A 17,527-nucleotide genomic window follows, 5' to 3' on the forward strand; every position below is an offset into this window, starting at 1 on the left:
GCTTGTATGTATTTTTTATATTTAATTAATAAAAAAAAGTTATATAGCCTATATATGTCCTGTTGTATGTTCTGGATGTTGCTAGTGATACCTTCCGAGTTTAAGGAAGAAAGTTAGACGTTGAAACTTTCAAGTCTCGAACTTTCATAAACAATCCCTAACGCATTTATCTTTGTGTATATTATTTTTCCCATATTATATTTCAGCAAGCATTCATACTACTATTTTACTGACTTATTTCACTTCCGCTATCTTGAAATGACGCTCAATAAAAGAACATATATCAAATAGATTTTAGGCTTAACCACTGAAAATTAAAGTGCTCTAAAATCAGTGTGATGATGCTTCAATGAGCAATTCTTCTTAGTTTTCACGAGATGTTTATAATGACTAGAAGATTTGAATGTAGGTACATCTCTTATCAATAAATGATAATATGTGGTATGTAATCATTGATGGTCTCATGAAGATCACGAATCTAACTCCTATCTAGTAGCAGGTGGTGTTTTAATCCGAATGGACTCGAAACTTAACCAAACTTCAATCATAACTTATTAACACCTAACTAACCCTTTTTAATCCCAAACCAAGCCAATTAAAACCCATAGAGCAGCCTAGGAACCTTCTGAAATTTTCTGCACAACAGAATGCTATCTCTAGTTGGTTCGAACTCTAGCTTGGCTCGGTTCCAGCCCTTAACCACTATGTTCAGACCTTATTTGATCCTCCTAGGACCATTACCAAACCCTAGACAAGCTACTAGAACAGACTCTACAGCCATTGCACGAGGACGAACCCTATGAACCCTTCCTAAGCCTTACGCGCGTCTATCTTCTCCTACAACCCTAGGCCTTGCACCAGCCTTCCTTCAAGCCATCTAGGACCCTGACCCAACCCCCTTTGGACCCCTGGACGTGCCCTAACAGCAGCTAAGAGCCATGTCCTTCTAGGAAACCAATTCGAAAACCCTAGCCTTCCTTAGCCCCAATTTTTGTCCATCTTTGTCACCCTCTTTGTCCAGCCTTTAAACATGCACCTAAGGGTCTTTAAACATGTTGAAAAAATTCTCTTCCCATAGCCCTACCATGACAGCCCCTTTATGCATCATAGACAAGAGTTTTAAAAGATGAAAACACTAGTTTTGTGTATGTATAGACACAAAAACGAAAATATATAAAGTGTATCATGTTTTTCATGCAATCATGTATCAAACATATAATATGGTGTGATAGATGAGAAAAAGAAGATTAAGGCGTGGTTGCGCATTTCAAGCGCAAAAAACGATTGGCAATGCGAAGGACGTTGGCGAAGAGACGAGAGAAGAATCCTTGCTGAAATTCTGCACTATTTTCGTGAGTTTCCCCTTGAAAACGTGCTGGTGTGTGAGTTTGTGCTGGTGGAAGAATCCTTGTGCATTTCCTAGGGTGAGGGCGTGAGTTTGGGGTTTATGTGTAGGGTTTATTAGCTTAATTTTGATATAAAAATACATGGTGCAAGCTTAAGTCCATTAACCTAATATAAAAAAACCCATTCGGCCCATTAAATAATAATTAAAATATTTTGTTAAAGATAATTTGTGAAAATATTAATCGAGTTCTCAAAAAGTCCCTATTTTCATCAAAAATCGAAAACCAGTTTAAAATACGACTTGACACGTGAAAACATCTCAAAATTTCTTATTTTGGAAATACTCCTTAAAATATATCATATATTAAACAATTAAAAATAATTATATAATAAAAATATTTTCCCTCTTATGATCCTCGATCTCCGTTCCTCGATCGCGTCTCGAATAACCTTTAAAAACACAGTTTTATGCGTTCTAGTATAAAACTACATTTTAAGCATGTAAACATGTCTACTATAATCAATTCGGGCAATTAAAACAATTTAATTAAAATACATAAGAAATTCGATAACTTGCATACATGTAATGCACGTGAACCTTCAAATTTTCGGAACGTTATAGTAGATGCACACAAAATTTCATACACAAGGAGTATTCATCCAAAAAGTAATGTACAAATGTGTATTTCATAGAACGACTATCTTCCAAAGTTATTACCTCATCACTAGGCAATGTGCTAGCACCCCTGATGGTGATATCTTGCTTCTTCCCAGTCCCCTTGTCAATGGCAGTGACGGAGAGGATGCCATTGGCATCTATGTCAAATTTAACCTCAATTTGAGGAACCCCGCGTGGGGCAGGAGGAATTCCGTCTAGGCGGACGCGGCCTACAGATTTGTTGTCCCGAACAAACTCTCTCTCACCTTGAAGGACATTGATCTCTGACACTCGTTTGACCATCAGCAGCTGTTGAGAATACTTCGGATTTTGAGGTTGGCAAGGTGGTATTTCTTGGAATAATCTTCGTCATTACTCCCCCAAGAGTTTCCAACCCCAAGGACAGAGGAGTTACATCCAAAAGGACGATATCACTGACATCTCCCGCCAAAACACCAGCCTATGCCAAAAAATAAGTGGGAAATCAAATCAGAATAACATTACTTGATTAATAGAAAACAGCTAAAAAAGGATAAGATGGACTACTTGGACTGCAGCTCCAAGGGCAACAACTTCATCAGGATTTACTGTAACATTTGGGTCCTTTCCAGTCAATTTCTTGACAAGTTCCTGGACAGCTGGAATTCGTGTCGATTCACCTACAAGGATGACCTCATCTAAATCACTGAATGAGAGTTTTGCATCCCTCAAGGAATTCTGAACAGGTGTTTTAAGTCTGAGAAATAAACATAACTCAGAGGTTTAAGTCAAGTAAAATGATAGAGAAGGAGACAAAAAATAACCTCAACAAAAAGGATCAGGCAAAAAAGAGGAAAGAAAAAACAGTAACTAGCAGACATGAAAAAAAAATAGAAACAATTTTTAAGAGAAGAAACTAATATTAACTAAAGGAAAAAAATGGAATCAAAACGTGGTCTAAGCTCACCTGTCAAGAAGGTCTGAGCACAACTCTTCAAATTTCGCCCGCGTGATAGTGGTTTCAATATGTTTGGGGCCATCTGCAGTGGCAGTAATAAAAGGCAAACTGGCCAAACGGAAGGAAAAATGGTAAGACTTCATGCACACAAAGAATTGCAAAATAGAGTCATGAGAATTCATAATTAATCATTAAGAGTTGCAAAGCAATGTCACAAAATCATAAACATGCCTGATATTAGTTTGTGTCAAAGATGAGTGTTCCATTTTAGCTTTCTCTGCTGTTTCGGTCAAGCGCTGAAGGGCTGGTTTGTCCTTCAATAGACCTTTCCCTCATCCTTTTTGAAATTTGCAGAAAGCCAATCAACAATTCTCTAGAATGCCAATGGATGTAAAATTATCAGAGCAATAATCAATTAATACAGTAAACAAAAGGCCAGGTAAATGAAATAGTAACAAACGAGGACTGGAGAGTTGTCTTCAGTAAATCAAAGGAATATAAACCTTGTCAAATTCATCACCACCAAGATGTGTATCTCCAGAAGTAGACAGCACCTCGAACACACCATCACCAACCTCAAGAACTAACATTGCAGTAGAAGCCAAAATAGCTCGTTAAAACACTGCCAAAAACAACAGTTTAAAATCAAAATATGAACATAGCTGCAACGCAACCCTTAAACGCATAGCATTCATAATTAAAAGCTGAAACTCCACAATTATGTTACTCCTAGTATTTACTAAACAGCCCAAAAAAAAAACATTGCGGTCACTAATACACGTAATAGATAAACACAATTCAACGGGCCTAAAACATATTCTCCTGAATGCCAATACACAAATGCTCACCTACTTGATCATACTCAGCCGGAAAGCTTGTGATGACACAACAAATAGGTCATGCTAGTACAGAAAGTACAAAAAATCAACAGAGAATTAAAAGGCATGCATATCATTCAAATCATATGGAAAAGTTTGATTAAAACAATCACCAAAAAAGAATGAACTTAAGGGAATAAAAAAACATGTCCATACCTGAAACATCAAAAGTACCACCTCCAAGGTCAAAGACCAGAATGGTTTCATTGCTTTTCTTCTCAAAACCATAGGCCAATGATGCAGCAGTTGGCTCATTTATAATTCGGAGAACCTCCAGTCCTGCAATACGACCAGCATTCTTGGTTGCAGTTCTCTGAGAATCATAAAAAAGTATGCAGGAACTGCGACCACTGCTTTAGTGACCTTGTCATTCAAAAACTTTGAAGCGTCATCCAGAAGCTTCCTCAGTACCTAGTAACTACAACCAAAAATAACAAAAGTCACTAGATGAAATTAAACCATATAATCAAACATAGGCTGTCAAGCATTTGATGAAAAAATAACCCCTAGAAAATTATCCTTTCAGTTTTCTATAACCAAAAAATGTAACAGAGAACAAAATGTATAGCTTTTTAGAATTAATGGTACTGGTTCTGCTATTTTGGCTGTGAGCACCAATAGACACAAACTGTTCAGAGGAAAAAACAGTAAGCCTGGAAGGTGCTGTGAAATTGATCTTAGAGAAGAACTTCCAGGAAAGAATAAACAATATGTCTTTCCACTATGAATCCATTCTCTTTAAAAAGACACCATAAATTAATATACAAATAACAACACATAAAGAAAAAATTCAAAAGCAGATGAATCCTGGTAAATTGCCTTGTTTTTCAAAACTACAATAGAGTAGTGAACTTCTCAAGAATGGCCATCTGGAAAGACTACAGCCTCTCAGAGGTCATGATGACGGGTACCCACAAATATTGGATGAAATACGCACTCGGGAGTTTCATGAATTTGAAGCAATGTCAACGACTTAAGAATTGAGATGTTTGACTCTCTATCAAGATACATCAAAATCAAAACAGAAGAATTATTGCATGTATGCTACTAATAGCAAGGAGACAACACCTAGAAGAGCCGATTGATGCACTCAGAACTCAGAAAATAGGAAAACCAAAGAACTATTACAAATGTAAACTTCATTAACATATTCAATGCACCCGGATTTTCTTCTCAAAAATAAAAATAAATAGCAATTCACCCTGGAGACTTAGACCAATCAATTTAGAGCATAAACCCACAAAGACTCCAATCCACAAGAACTAAATCTGCAACAGAAAAATAAACTAAAAAAGAATTTTTTAAAATAAAAACGGAACTTGTACGAATATACCTGAGCTGAAATTTCCTCGGCTGCAAACTGTTTCCCAATGGCAGGGCAGCGGAGCTTAACGTTCCCATTCTCATCTCTTACCACATGGTACGAAACTTAAGACTCCTCATCAACTTCTAACATTTTCCTCCCAATAAACCTCTTCACCGAGAAGAAAGCATTTTCAGGATTCACCACCGCCTGGCGCTAAGCGATTTGCCCCACCAGCCTATCACCAGTTTTCGTGTAAGAAACGACAGATGGAGTCGTTCTCTGGGCCTCGGCATTAGTCACAGTGTGCTTCCCACCCTCCATCGCAGCCACAGCAGAATTTGTCGTCCCCAGATCAATCCCAACAACTTTCTCCGCGACTATACGTAGCTGAGAGTTCCTCCGTGAGCTGCTGTTCCTCGCCTTGGCTCGCAACTTCAACCCAAACGACACCGTGTTATTGAGCTTCGTTCCCAAAAACATGGTTTTAACAGGATTATTTCCAACTGTACTGGCGGACGTAGCGCCGAGAGCGTGAATTTGAGTTGCGGAGGATGCCGAGGTAAAAAATATACGAATCAGGTAGTGCGATTAGAAGAGAGCTTGGATATCCCGATGTTTGAAATTGGAGATTAAACTGAACCCTAGAAATTGGGACTTGAGATTTTGGTGAAGAAGAAGATAAGAGAACGTGAAGAGGGTTTTTGGAGGAGAGAGCGAGGGTTTTTGGAGAAATGTAATGATATGTTCATTGGTCGGTTCGATTTTCAGTTTTTTATTTCGATTTATTCGGTTTTTGGTTTAAAAATATATAATCCGATATCCGAATCATTTTTTTTTTGTTCGGTTCGATTTTCTACCAAAACGGTTCGGTTATTTCGGTCGATTAATTCGGTTTTGGTATAATTATTTAAATTAATAATATAAATATATTGTAAAATATAATATGTTAATTTTCTAATTTTTTTAGTAAAATATTTAAATATAAGATATAAATTAATTAAACAAACAACAATCAACTAAAAATTGTTCAAAATAATTTTCATTCACTAAATATCATATCAAAATATACAGTATAAATAAAAATATAAAAAATTATTAATTTAATGAATTTTCGGTTTTTTCGGTTTGATATATATAATCCAAAACCGAACCAAATAAACTTCGTTTTAACATTTATATCCGAATTATAAAATTCGACTTTTGGTTCGATTCGGTTTTTTTGGTTTTGATTTTCGATTTTTTCGGTTTTATCCGAAGTTTGAACACACCTAAACTTGATTCTTCTTGGGCATTTTTTGGGCCGGAATGGTTTGAAATAGCTTGTTTTATTATTAATATATCTACAATTACAAGGCTGCAAGAAGCACGAAAGTGTGTTGAATTTTTATCATAATCATAATTGTTTTAAGCCGTACAATTGATAAAAATAATACCTAAATTTGAAACTGCTAAATAAAACTTTAAGTCGTTACAAACATAAAATTTTCAAACTGCAAAATTTTACCATAAAATATATCAACTCATCATGGCAACAGCAATAAATTAAATAGCAAGATCATGCAATATGGCTACAAAAAGTAGGGAGGGGCATAAAAAATAAACTCATCATTTACATCTTACACTTGTCCAAACGATAGATCTTTTGGCAATGTCGAAATTAACTCATTCATATACATGAAATCTGATACAAAAACAGCTCTGGTCGCGCTCGTCACAGCCGGTAATATACATATGACGCACCCTTACACACACGTGCTAAAAGTTGCCAAGACCACAACATCATCATGGTAAACATACAAGTTAAAACTCATTTCCATCACACCGGAAAAACTAACCAAGTCTGAACAGTATTTGACGAACAGAAGCCGTTGGATTGCATGTACTTGCTATGAGTGGAAGGCCATGAATAAGTTCTGCCTCTTTGCATGCTCAGGGATAAGACGATTGATGGTGTCAGGAGGTATACGTGAAAGCTCTGTAAATAACAAAAGGACACGTCAAGATACTTATAAAAGCATAGCAGATGCAATGGCTTCAATTGTTGCACTCTAGGCCAGTGGAGAGCTGGCATCCGTATCAAAATAATAAACTTGAGTTGCTTGATTGACGATGCTAGGATTTTGACACGAAGTGACTGACTACATTGGCTTATGTCAGTTACAAATTTCATCAGAAACCACAAAGTCTAAGTTAAGTCAAGTTCAGGTCAAGAAAATGCAGTGTGAAATCTCAACATAATCAAAAATCACAAAATCGAACGGCCTTAAGAGATATAACTGGACCTGTAGTATAAAATATGAGGCAAGCACCTCGGTCCCAGATTTTGGGGGCACCAATTTTTTTAAAAATTTTACTAATATAGTATTATATAGTTAACTCATGAGCTCATCCCATAAATAATGATTAATGGACAGTGGCCACGATGAAAACCTGAAGTCTCACCATCCATTTATTTTTTTTAATATAACTCATAAACATTCAGTAAGAATCATCAATCTAAAATAACTTTATCGTGAGTTATGATTTCTCTTCATATTGATCCATTTCAGACAATGTTCCGATACTTTGATACATAATTTTTGTGATCCATCAAAAATTGCATATGTCGAAACAAGTTGCTCAAAATTTTTCTCCAATCAACTATGTTACAAGAATTACTATATGACTTGGCTATGTTATCGATCAAGAAAAAAATAGTTGAGAAAATTGATTATGCAAACTTGATCAGTATTTTTTCTTCCAAAACTTTGATTCGAAACAATATTCAAGTGACTGTGTACTTATTCAAAACATGAATTTCATATTTTGTTTGGATGATCTTGGTTTCATTAATATTTGTTTATGACATTATTTTTGGATGATATATTTTTTCTATCTTTTTATTTCTAATAATCATGTTATTTTATACTATCATATTCATCGATAAAAAATATATAGGTATTAAGCTTTAAGGGCACGATTTTTTTTTTGCTCGTATGGGCATAAAAAATCTCAGGTTCGGCATTGGATAGAGAGGACATTTTTGTTTTCATCTTATGGCGTGCTTCCTGGTGAAATGCTCGCCATAAATACCAACTATTCAATGATTCCACATGGCAGTCTAGAGTGAAATATACCTTGAGGTTTGAAGTTAAAGAGCGGAGGAAGAGGGCGACCATTTGGAAGTCGGGTGTTGGGATCCCTTAATTCGTCAAAGAAAGGGTGAATACAAGCTTCCAACTGCAGTGCCATGAGAAAACAAATAAGATGTAAATTGACTTCAGCTTTTAAAAGGATTTTATATGGTTGAGAATGAGAGTTGAACTTACGGCTGTGCATCTGAGATTTGGTGAGTACTGGAAAAACCGGCATACCAAGTCCACCGCCTCTGGAGGTAGACGCTTCTGGAAGACCTGAAATTGGATGCAGCACATGATCACACAAATGTTCCACTCAAAGCTGGAAAAGGTTAGAGATGGTCTCGTTCTGGAGGAAGTTCCACATGCAGAAAGTAATGCTCGTTTAAGCTACGCACAATTAGGCTCCAATTACGTTTAACCCAGTCACCCACTTATATATATCCAATCATTTTTTATTTTATGTACATGGCTCCCGCCTCCACTGATGAATTACAATATTAATGGCAGCATACTAATGCATCAAATTGACAGAGAACACTCACTTTAGCCCATACTTAACACAAAAGAAAGATTAACATATGCATCAAACTGTCTAAAGCTTTATGACTCAAAATATAACTGACGATGGATACAGACAAAAAATAAGGCTTACAGAACATACCTTGTGCCAAGGATGGGGTTTAATCTGAGGGAACTTGAACTCGGTATAGTTTGGGTTCATGCATTTGATCTCCTCTCTTGTAGGTGTTCCCAAGACCTGTATTGCATAATGAACATAAAATAATTGGAATAGAAAAGTTGGTATGACGCTAATTTGTTTAAGAAACGGTTTTAATGTACAGAGGTGTCGGAGCAGCATCTTCCGGCACGTAATGTATTTCACAGCTGGCACGCCAAAATGTCAAAGTATCAATTCAATCTTAGATTTCCCATCTCACGGCCCACACAATTTGCCGTTTTTTTTATTGAGAAATCAAAGTGAAAGATATCTTTTTGGTTAAAAAGGTTAGCGTCATACAAAAATTTATCCAAATATTCCAAGTTTTTGCAGACCTAACATATTATTATGTTTGTAAATTTCAATATAGTAAACTGAAAAGTATCATTCATTTGCAGGACATAACAAAAAAATTTAAGACATTTTGCCATGTATATTCCACTGATATAACTTGAAACCCAACATAAATCCTAACTATCAGTACAACTGGATTAACCTTAATAATTTCTACAAGTTGATCAACTCCACTCTCTCCTGGAAATAATGGCTGCAAAATCAGAGAGCTACATATGATTAACTTAAAGAAGCAAAAAAGATTTGATAGATAAGTTAGACATTCATCATAAAACCTGTCCAAGAAGTAACTCAGCCATTACACAACCAGTTGACCATATATCAGTTGCAGTGGTGTATTCAGTGGCACCAAAAATAAGTTCAGGAGCACGATAATATCTTGAACAGATATAGGATATATTAGGTTCTCCTTTCACCTGAATTATTCACAGAAATGAGAAACAACGGACTTTTGAATGTAAATCAATTGTTTTGGCAATGAAAAGCATTAATAGTCATGCTGTACAAAGATGTACCAAAACTTTGGCACTGCCAAAATCACAAAGTTTCAGCTGATGCGTGTGTGGATTCACCTGAAAGTAAATTAATATGAGTTCAGCATCTAAAATTAAATATAACAGCATAACAAAAATAAAACAACTGATTAGTTTATCTCCAACTCTCCAGACCATTTGTCAACTTGTGTACAAAATTATCAGAATTCATAAATGACACTTAGGTATCACTAATTTCCACTATCCAATTAGCCAGAGAACTCGTTATTTTAAAATATAATACAGCTGAAAAAGAAAGTAACTGTGTATATCAGATAGTTTCACACAACAGCATTCAACAAATGACAGACTTAGGTTAAAAAAGTTGTGCAAAATCTTATGGGTTTTTTTTCCAGAAATTGTTGTCTGCGTGATATTTGGCTTTTAGATTGAAAACAATCCATCATGTACTATCACATCAATGCATACCAACTCCTCTAATTATCACTGCTTACTACAATTGCTCAAACACCCACAGATGTTTAGCTGAAATTATTATCACATATCTTGAGCCACCCTAGTTGATTGAATGGCTTGGCTTTCAGTCATTTCATATAATAGTCATACACAACTTCTAGATAAGAAGAAAAGACACCTTTATCGTTTCAATATTGGACACCATGAAAGCTCTCTAGATCAGTCCATGGAAATATCTTGTGATAGTGCATTTGAATTATCCAAGAAAATAACCCATAACATTTTATCATAGAATTAATTCACACCATTTATGGTTTGTATAGAAAATTGGAGAATGACAACACATTTATATAGTATTAAGCGTGCGCCGTGCTTGGAATTGTTTTTAGCTGGATTCTAATCAATCAATTTAAGGCAATGATGTAATGATATTTGAATTTCCAACCTTGTCACCCTAATTAAAAACCAGTCACATAAACTTACGAGTAGATTCTGAGGCTTTATGTCGCGATGACAAATACCGACTGCATTATGTATATAAGCAAGGGCCCGGCATATCTGCAGCAAAAGAGATTATTATCACGAGAGTGTGATACATAAAGGAAAAAACTAAGCTAGTAGTATATATATCTATTGTTTAAAAATTCAGTAGCTTTCCTAAAACATTGAAGTTAGAACAGTTGGAAAATAACAAATAAATAAATATTACACCACAAAAATTCATAATGGTTGGCTAAATCCCGAAGTATTATGAAAATAAAGATAAGTATCAACCAAATCAATTTGATATCTGACAATAAATTTGCAAGGGATAAAAATCTCATGCGAAATTGCAGGAAAAGAATGTCAATATTTAACGACCATCTCCACGTGAAAGTACTAAGATTCAAGCGCTACTTTATATAATAATTAAAACACAAGCACATACCTGGTAGGTATAGAGTTTGACATATATTAATGGTATCCTCTGGTTCATCTTGTTATATTGCCGTGCAATACGATTCACAGTTTCAGGAACATATTCAAGAACAAGATTCAAGTATAGCTCTTCCTTTTCAGTTGTTGAGAAGAAAGAATGCTTTAGGGCTACAATATTAGGATGGTCCAACATTTGCATAATCTGCAACTCCCTATTCTTGTAGCGCTTGTCTTGAAGTACCTTTTTAATGGCCACAATTTCACCAGTCTCCCTGCATTTTGCCTGTTACCAGTAGTTAGAATCATTAAAAAAAGGGCACAATGTAGCAGAAATACAAGGTAAGCATCTTGAAATGCAAAGCGCATATATATACAGAAACCACTGTCATTCAGCTTACTTGAAAAACCACTCCAAAAGACCCAGTTCCAACAACATGTTCTGCAATGTAACTGACAAACTGTAAACCAACATAAAACAGATGTGAATACAAAGAATCAAGTGAGCAAGCAAAGCAAACTTCTTGACAATAATCTCAACCAACCTGCTTGGACTGACCACTTCGACCACCAATGGCAGTCCTTATGACATGACCTGCTTCAGCACCCACACCATCAATGATATCTGGCTCACTATCCTGCAATATAAAGGATATTTCCCTGGTCAAGTTTATCAAAATCCGTCAACATCGCCCACTACAGGTCTAAAATTAAGGTTTACAAGAAAAGCTACTTATTGAACCAATGACATAATAAAGAACTCCAAAAAGCACAAACAAGTCAATGCAAGAGCATTGGAAAATCATTTGAGCTCACCCTATCATCGTCCAGGTCAACTTTGTCCCTCAATCTCATATCATTCATCTCCCTTCCCAGCCAGTCAACTGAACTATTCGATACCTTGAAGCCATTTGCAGATCTTGAACTGCCAGCTCCTCCATGCCCTAGGCCAGCAGATGCCATGAGTAAGCCTGAGGAATATCAAGGCACTAATACGCTCTCCAATAGTTGAGGATGTGATGTTCCATCTCAAAAACACCGATCTTTACCTGGATACAGTAAGGAAGTCCACGTCAATTTAGCTAAAGGAATTTCGAAGAATATAGACCAATCACTCAGGTTTAAATTACAGAATGGTGAAATCTAGACAGGAAAATAAGCAAGTTCAATATTTCTAAAGTACAATAAAAAATAATCAGAAAAAATGTAAAAATGAGAAAAATGAGTTCTCTCATGGTCATGTAATCAAAACTTTTAACGCCTATAAACAACACATAAAATAACTGAACCAATAATATAAAGAGAGAATGCAATTCCACGAACTATAGTTCCTATAACCGCATAACAGATACAGGTCGTTTTGCAGCAACATGAATAACACTGAAGACCATCAGCTGCATCTAACTGACATTTGCACAGTGCAGGATGCTATTTTTGGATTTTATTACGGATTCATCCTATAGTTTTGCATAAACCCAGAACTTTGAGAAACAAGGCAGAAATGCAATGTATGTGTAAGCTTAAACACCCCCTATGAGCAGTATCTTGCACTTCTTTTGTTGGTCACAGGAAAAAAGTTCAATCACATTATCTTTAATATGGACCACCAATTGCCAAATTATGGTCCAATCCAACAGCATGCAGTATCCACGGAAAAATATTATTTTATCTAGATTTGTTTCAATGCTGTATATAGATCCCCGCATAACAGTAAGACTTTCTATTTTGGCCACTTTGTATAAACACCATCATGTTCATGTTGTGTAAAAGAATCAAAGTTATAAACTACGTTACCCTTTTCTTCTTTCCACTTCATATCGGAATCAGCATTTTTAGAGTTTCATGATAACCCAAGCAAGAACTATGCTAACAGAAAATCATCCAGAATGTTGAAAATTCAGCTTTGTTTGCCAACTCTTTCTTCTATGTTTTCAGATTATCATCCAGTATAGAATAAACAAACCAAAGAAATTGAAGTACTAGTTAATAATAACAGTATGATAAGCAAACCTTGACACATTTAGGGACTGCCAAGTTAAGGAAGTTGGATAGATACCAACTCCTCAGACTAATAGTAAGCGAGTAGATAACAACAAATTTAAGCTAACCTGAAGTTCGACCAGATAAAAGCTTCTTCGGGTATGGAGTGAAGCAGAACTCACTAAATAATCAAGTCAACTTTAAAGGACCTATCATCGTATATTAATCATCTTGGCTCAATTCGTATAGGTGGTGGTTCCTCTGAACCAAAAGCCTTAAACTTCGGGTCAGAGCACTGGCATACGAAAAGCATAATATAACTGTTCCTTTCTCGCTCAAGTACTCCCAAGTCCCAAACTTACCCCATTACCATGTTAATGCTCACATCATAAAAGAAATATCAAAATCTTCCATAAAACACCATAATATAACAAAAATCCTATAATCTCTACATCTTTTTCCCGGAATTTGTTTGGCCACCTAACACGCGCATACACTCAATCAATGAAGAGACAATTACATCTAATTTCAAGCGTATGGTGAACTAAACTAACCTAATCGTTAGATCTAACTCCAGCAGCGCAGTTGTCTTCAATTTCAAAATCTTCAGATTCAAAAATGACCAAAGAAAACTCATCACAAACACAACAACAATCACGAAGCGTAAAAACGTGTACAAATAAAGCATTCAAAGCAAAGTATAAGACCCCTAACCTGGATTGACACCCACGAAAAATTCGAAGCAGATCACAAGCACTCAAGCATTTTTCTTCTTAACCTTCCCCTCCGCAACTCCAATCAATTCTGCAGGAGGATAAAGCATTCAATTCACACTAACAAAATGGAATGCACAGGAATTCCGATCACATCGCACTCTAAGACCTGCTTTTTCAACAACTCTCTCCCTTTCTCTCACTACTCCTCCTCTGTCTCTCTCTATATCTATTGATGAATGAGAGTGTATGTATATGCGTGTGCTTGGCATTGAAGCGAGTGTTGACTGTGAGTAAGCGACATAAAGACAAAAATTGGTAATTGTTACAGTGTTGCAGGCCTATATCGCCTTCGGTGCACCCAACCAATCAGGCCAATGCTTCTTCATTATCATCTTCATAATATTATTATTCGTGTTTGTAAAAAAAAATTATAATTAATTTAGTTTATATTGAAATTAGAATCATATTATAAATAATAATAATAATAAAGAACTACACTACAATTTTAAATTAATGAATTTTTAAAAATTGAAATGGTAGTTGTTCAATAAAATAAATCAAGGTTTTCACTAAAGATCTTTTATGAAGTAAAGAACGTTCTATCCTATAGATATTTTGTATTAGAAAGTTGATACTTTGTTAACACATATTTAAAAAAAAAAAACAGGCCATGAAATCAAATCTTTAGCTCTAATATTTGGAAACTTAATTAGTAGTGATAAATTCTAATCGATCAAATTGGAAAACGATTAACCAGAGCGCATGTGGAAAATTTTGAGAAGTTAGATGCAATATATTTAACACAAAGAATGAAATCGTCTTAGAGATTGATTTTGTCAAAAAAAAGTATCATTTTTTATGTCAAAAGTATTATTTTTCATGAAAAATATGGATCGGGTAGACCCATCTCATAGATATAGACATGTGAGATCGTCTTACAAGATACATACTCTTTATTTAAAAGGACGCATTTTATATTTATTAAAATAAAATTGTTCTCCTGTAATACAGTCTCATTGATCAATATTCGTGAGATAGATACTCACAAAATTAATATATGAAATGATCTCATCAGAGTTTTTTTGTTTAAATAATAAACAAACTTAAAAACCTTTTCACAATGAAAATTTGAATGTCTTTAATGTTCATTTGAGTTTACCTTTATGGTTCATAAAATAAAAATATATAGGGACATATGTAATTGAAAATGTCTTGTGGGACAAGAAAAAATTAATCTAGAAATGATATTTTGTTATTAAAAAATTATTTAGTTAGATTATGGAATTAAATTCATCACCATCGTGAAAAAAAATAATGAATATGATGATACCAAAATTTTATTTCGGGTTTGATTTGGAGAGCAGGTCTTCGAATTTTCATAACTGAATGGATCGGATCGGTATTCTAGACTCCACACAGTTGAGAAAGAGGGTTAGGGGGGCGTAGAGCAAACTCAAGGAATAGATAAATATATTATTGATGTTAAGTGAGCAAAAGAATGTGTGTTAAAACCGTGACCAATACCTGGTGTATATATAGAGATGAGATTAGTTACCTTCTTGGAATAAGACTCGTGTTGAGATACCTGAGATAGGAGATCTCAAACATCATGACTATGTGACAATGGCGGTTGAGACTCTTGTTTTATCTTGATTAGATTTAATTGAACTTCGCATTTATCGAGACCCCTTATCTATTAATGAAAATATCTTCAGATCCTTTAACCGTGTCAGGGCTCGGAGTTCCCAGCCCCTTGGTGGGCTCAGGCCTCTGGTAGACGGGGTCAAGGAGATCGGCCTTATTCAAGAGTCATGGGCTCAGACTCCTGTCTGTATGGTCGGGCTTAGTAACCAGACCTTTGCCTAATAATAGGGCCTGACTCTTCTAAGACTAGGGCCTATTTAGAAATGAGCTTTGATTCGTCCAGATGTGACGACATTAGGATTATCAAAATATGAATTTAAGTGCAAACTTTATAAGCTAATGGTAAAGGAATTTGGTTAATCACCTATCATTTTCTAATTCTCAATAAGGGGATTAAGTATTTTATTATAGATTGTTAATTAAAGTTAGGTAAATCTTTAAATATTGATACATGCATGCATATATATAATTGAAAATAATTTTAAACAACTCTTCTAAATTGAAAATAATTTTGTGTTAATTATTTAATATTATTTGATCAAATTAAAAATAATAATAACAATATATATAATACGTGTAGATTTTTCACTAGTATATATCATAGTTTGCCTAATTATTTGAAATTGTTATTGAAAAAATAAAAGATTTTTTTTTTAATCAAAGAGAACTAATTTCTTGGTGAGCCCATGTTAGTAATGTTCTAAGACAAAACGTAGGTACCATCTCGAGAGACCGACACATGGCAATGTTCTGGTGGCTTGTGAGCACCAAGATAGAGTAGGCCAAACACATCTTATCAATGGTCGAATTGAGGCTAGTAATTTAGTCTCAAACAAATTAATCGACAATTTTATCTTGAAAATGACTTTATCATCTTTTTCCTCTTCAATTTCCTTGTAAAGTAATATAATAGTTATTAATTTATTGACTTTAGGATTTTATAATTTTTTGTTTAAAATCTGCTGTAAATGTTTAATAGTTTAATATATGTAATTTTTTTTTTAAAAAAAAACCCACTCAAAATTTTGCTAAAGTTGTTTTTTCTTTAAAAAAAAAAAGCAATTAGCCAACACTACTTCAAATATAAATTTAAACAAAAACTTGTGTGAGACAGTTTTACGGATCGTATTTTGTGAGACATATATCTTATTTGTTTCATCCATGAAAAAATATTATTTTTTATGTTAAGAGTATTACTTTTTATTGTGAATATCGGTATGATTGACTCGTCTCACACATAAATATTCGTGAAAGCGTCTCACAAGAGACTTTCTCATAAATTTATTGGTTAACTCCTCAATCGACTAGGGGGTTAGTATGACGTGATCCTTCTCATTGATTAGATTTTTTTCACTAATCTAACCTTTTTTTCGACTATTTACGCAGAACAAAATCGAGAAACGAGAATCTTGTTCGACAAACGAAAACATAAAAATCCGTGTTTCAAATTTTATTCAAAACATATTTCAAAATAAACTCCAACAGTGTATCATCTTAAATCAAACATGCATCTTTATTTGCATACCAAGGGGAGTCCGCCTTAAATCCTTGCCAAGCCGCACCAGTTTTTGAAGAGGGGAAAAACGACGCAATTATCCAAGTTTTCATCCATGTATAGTAAAAATTAGATTCTAAAAAAATTATTTCATAATTGATATGAATGATTTTATAGCATTATTACTACGAATCATATGTTCATAACTTGATCATGGCCCCACAACATTTTCTAGTTGTCCAAATATATGGTGTAATGATAGCTTCTTGTCCAACAAATGAATCTAATCAAGAGAAAAAAGAAGTTCATGAGTCAAATTCCCTATAATATATCAACATCAATATGTTTCTGACTGTAATTCATCTTCATCCCTAGATTTTTCTGAAAAAATAAAAAGAACATTTTTGTAAATGGCAATTTTGGGTCAAAATCTAGAAGCATAAAGTGGCAAAAACTAAGATATAAGAGGTAGGCAAAGTCTAAAGACGGATAATGAATTGCAATGATCCA

At 34.7% G+C, this 17,527-nt stretch overlaps 1 protein-coding gene and 1 pseudogene across 4 annotated transcripts; both read right to left on the reverse strand.

The window, feature by feature from the left end:
• Positions 1 to 1,933: 1,933 nt before the first annotated feature.
• On the reverse strand, positions 1,934 to 5,845 carry LOC140989030 (stromal 70 kDa heat shock-related protein, chloroplastic-like; annotated as a pseudogene).
• An 819-nt stretch (positions 5,846 to 6,664) lies between these two features.
• Positions 6,665 to 14,157, reverse strand: LOC140989031 (shaggy-related protein kinase kappa-like). 4 transcript variants are annotated; one of them, XM_073458190.1, is made up of 15 exons: positions 14,045 to 14,157; positions 13,877 to 13,966; positions 13,717 to 13,766; positions 11,999 to 12,231; positions 11,728 to 11,820; positions 11,584 to 11,643; positions 11,196 to 11,468; positions 10,751 to 10,825; positions 9,833 to 9,889; positions 9,593 to 9,733; positions 9,460 to 9,510; positions 8,907 to 9,002; positions 8,435 to 8,518; positions 8,243 to 8,345; positions 6,665 to 7,101 (listed from the first exon to the last, which is right to left on the reverse strand). In XM_073458190.1, the coding sequence occupies exons 4-15, from the start codon at positions 12,143 to 12,145 to the stop codon at positions 7,013 to 7,015; spliced, it is 1,269 nt and encodes a 422-aa protein (XP_073314291.1). In that variant the 5' UTR covers positions 12,146 to 12,231; positions 13,717 to 13,766; positions 13,877 to 13,966; positions 14,045 to 14,157; the 3' UTR covers positions 6,665 to 7,012. The 4 variants fall into 4 exon arrangements, with proteins under 4 accessions (XP_073314291.1, XP_073314290.1, XP_073314288.1 ...); XM_073458189.1 differs by lacking the exon at positions 13,717 to 13,766; XM_073458187.1 differs by lacking the exon at positions 13,717 to 13,766 and having other exon boundaries at positions 13,877 to 14,145.
• Positions 14,158 to 17,527: the final 3,370 nt, after the last annotated feature.

Source organism: Primulina huaijiensis, chromosome 11 (genome assembly GCF_012295235.1).
Source record: "Primulina huaijiensis isolate GDHJ02 chromosome 11, ASM1229523v2, whole genome shotgun sequence".
NCBI lineage: Eukaryota > Viridiplantae > Streptophyta > Magnoliopsida > Lamiales > Gesneriaceae > Primulina > Primulina huaijiensis.

Excerpts from the sequence above, each read along its gene's own strand:
- LOC140989031 (XM_073458189.1), bottom strand. The coding sequence starts at position 12,145 with ATGGCATCTGCTGGCCTAGGGCATGGAGGAGCTGGCAGTTCAAGATCT. Across the intron at positions 8,519-8,906 it reads AACCCCATCCTTGGCACAAG|GTCTTCCAGAAGCGTCTACC; the intron begins GTATGTTCTGTA and ends ATCCAATTTCAG. Across the intron at positions 8,346-8,434 it reads CAAATCTCAGATGCACAGCC|TTGGAAGCTTGTATTCACCC; the intron begins GTAAGTTCAACT and ends ATGGCACTGCAG.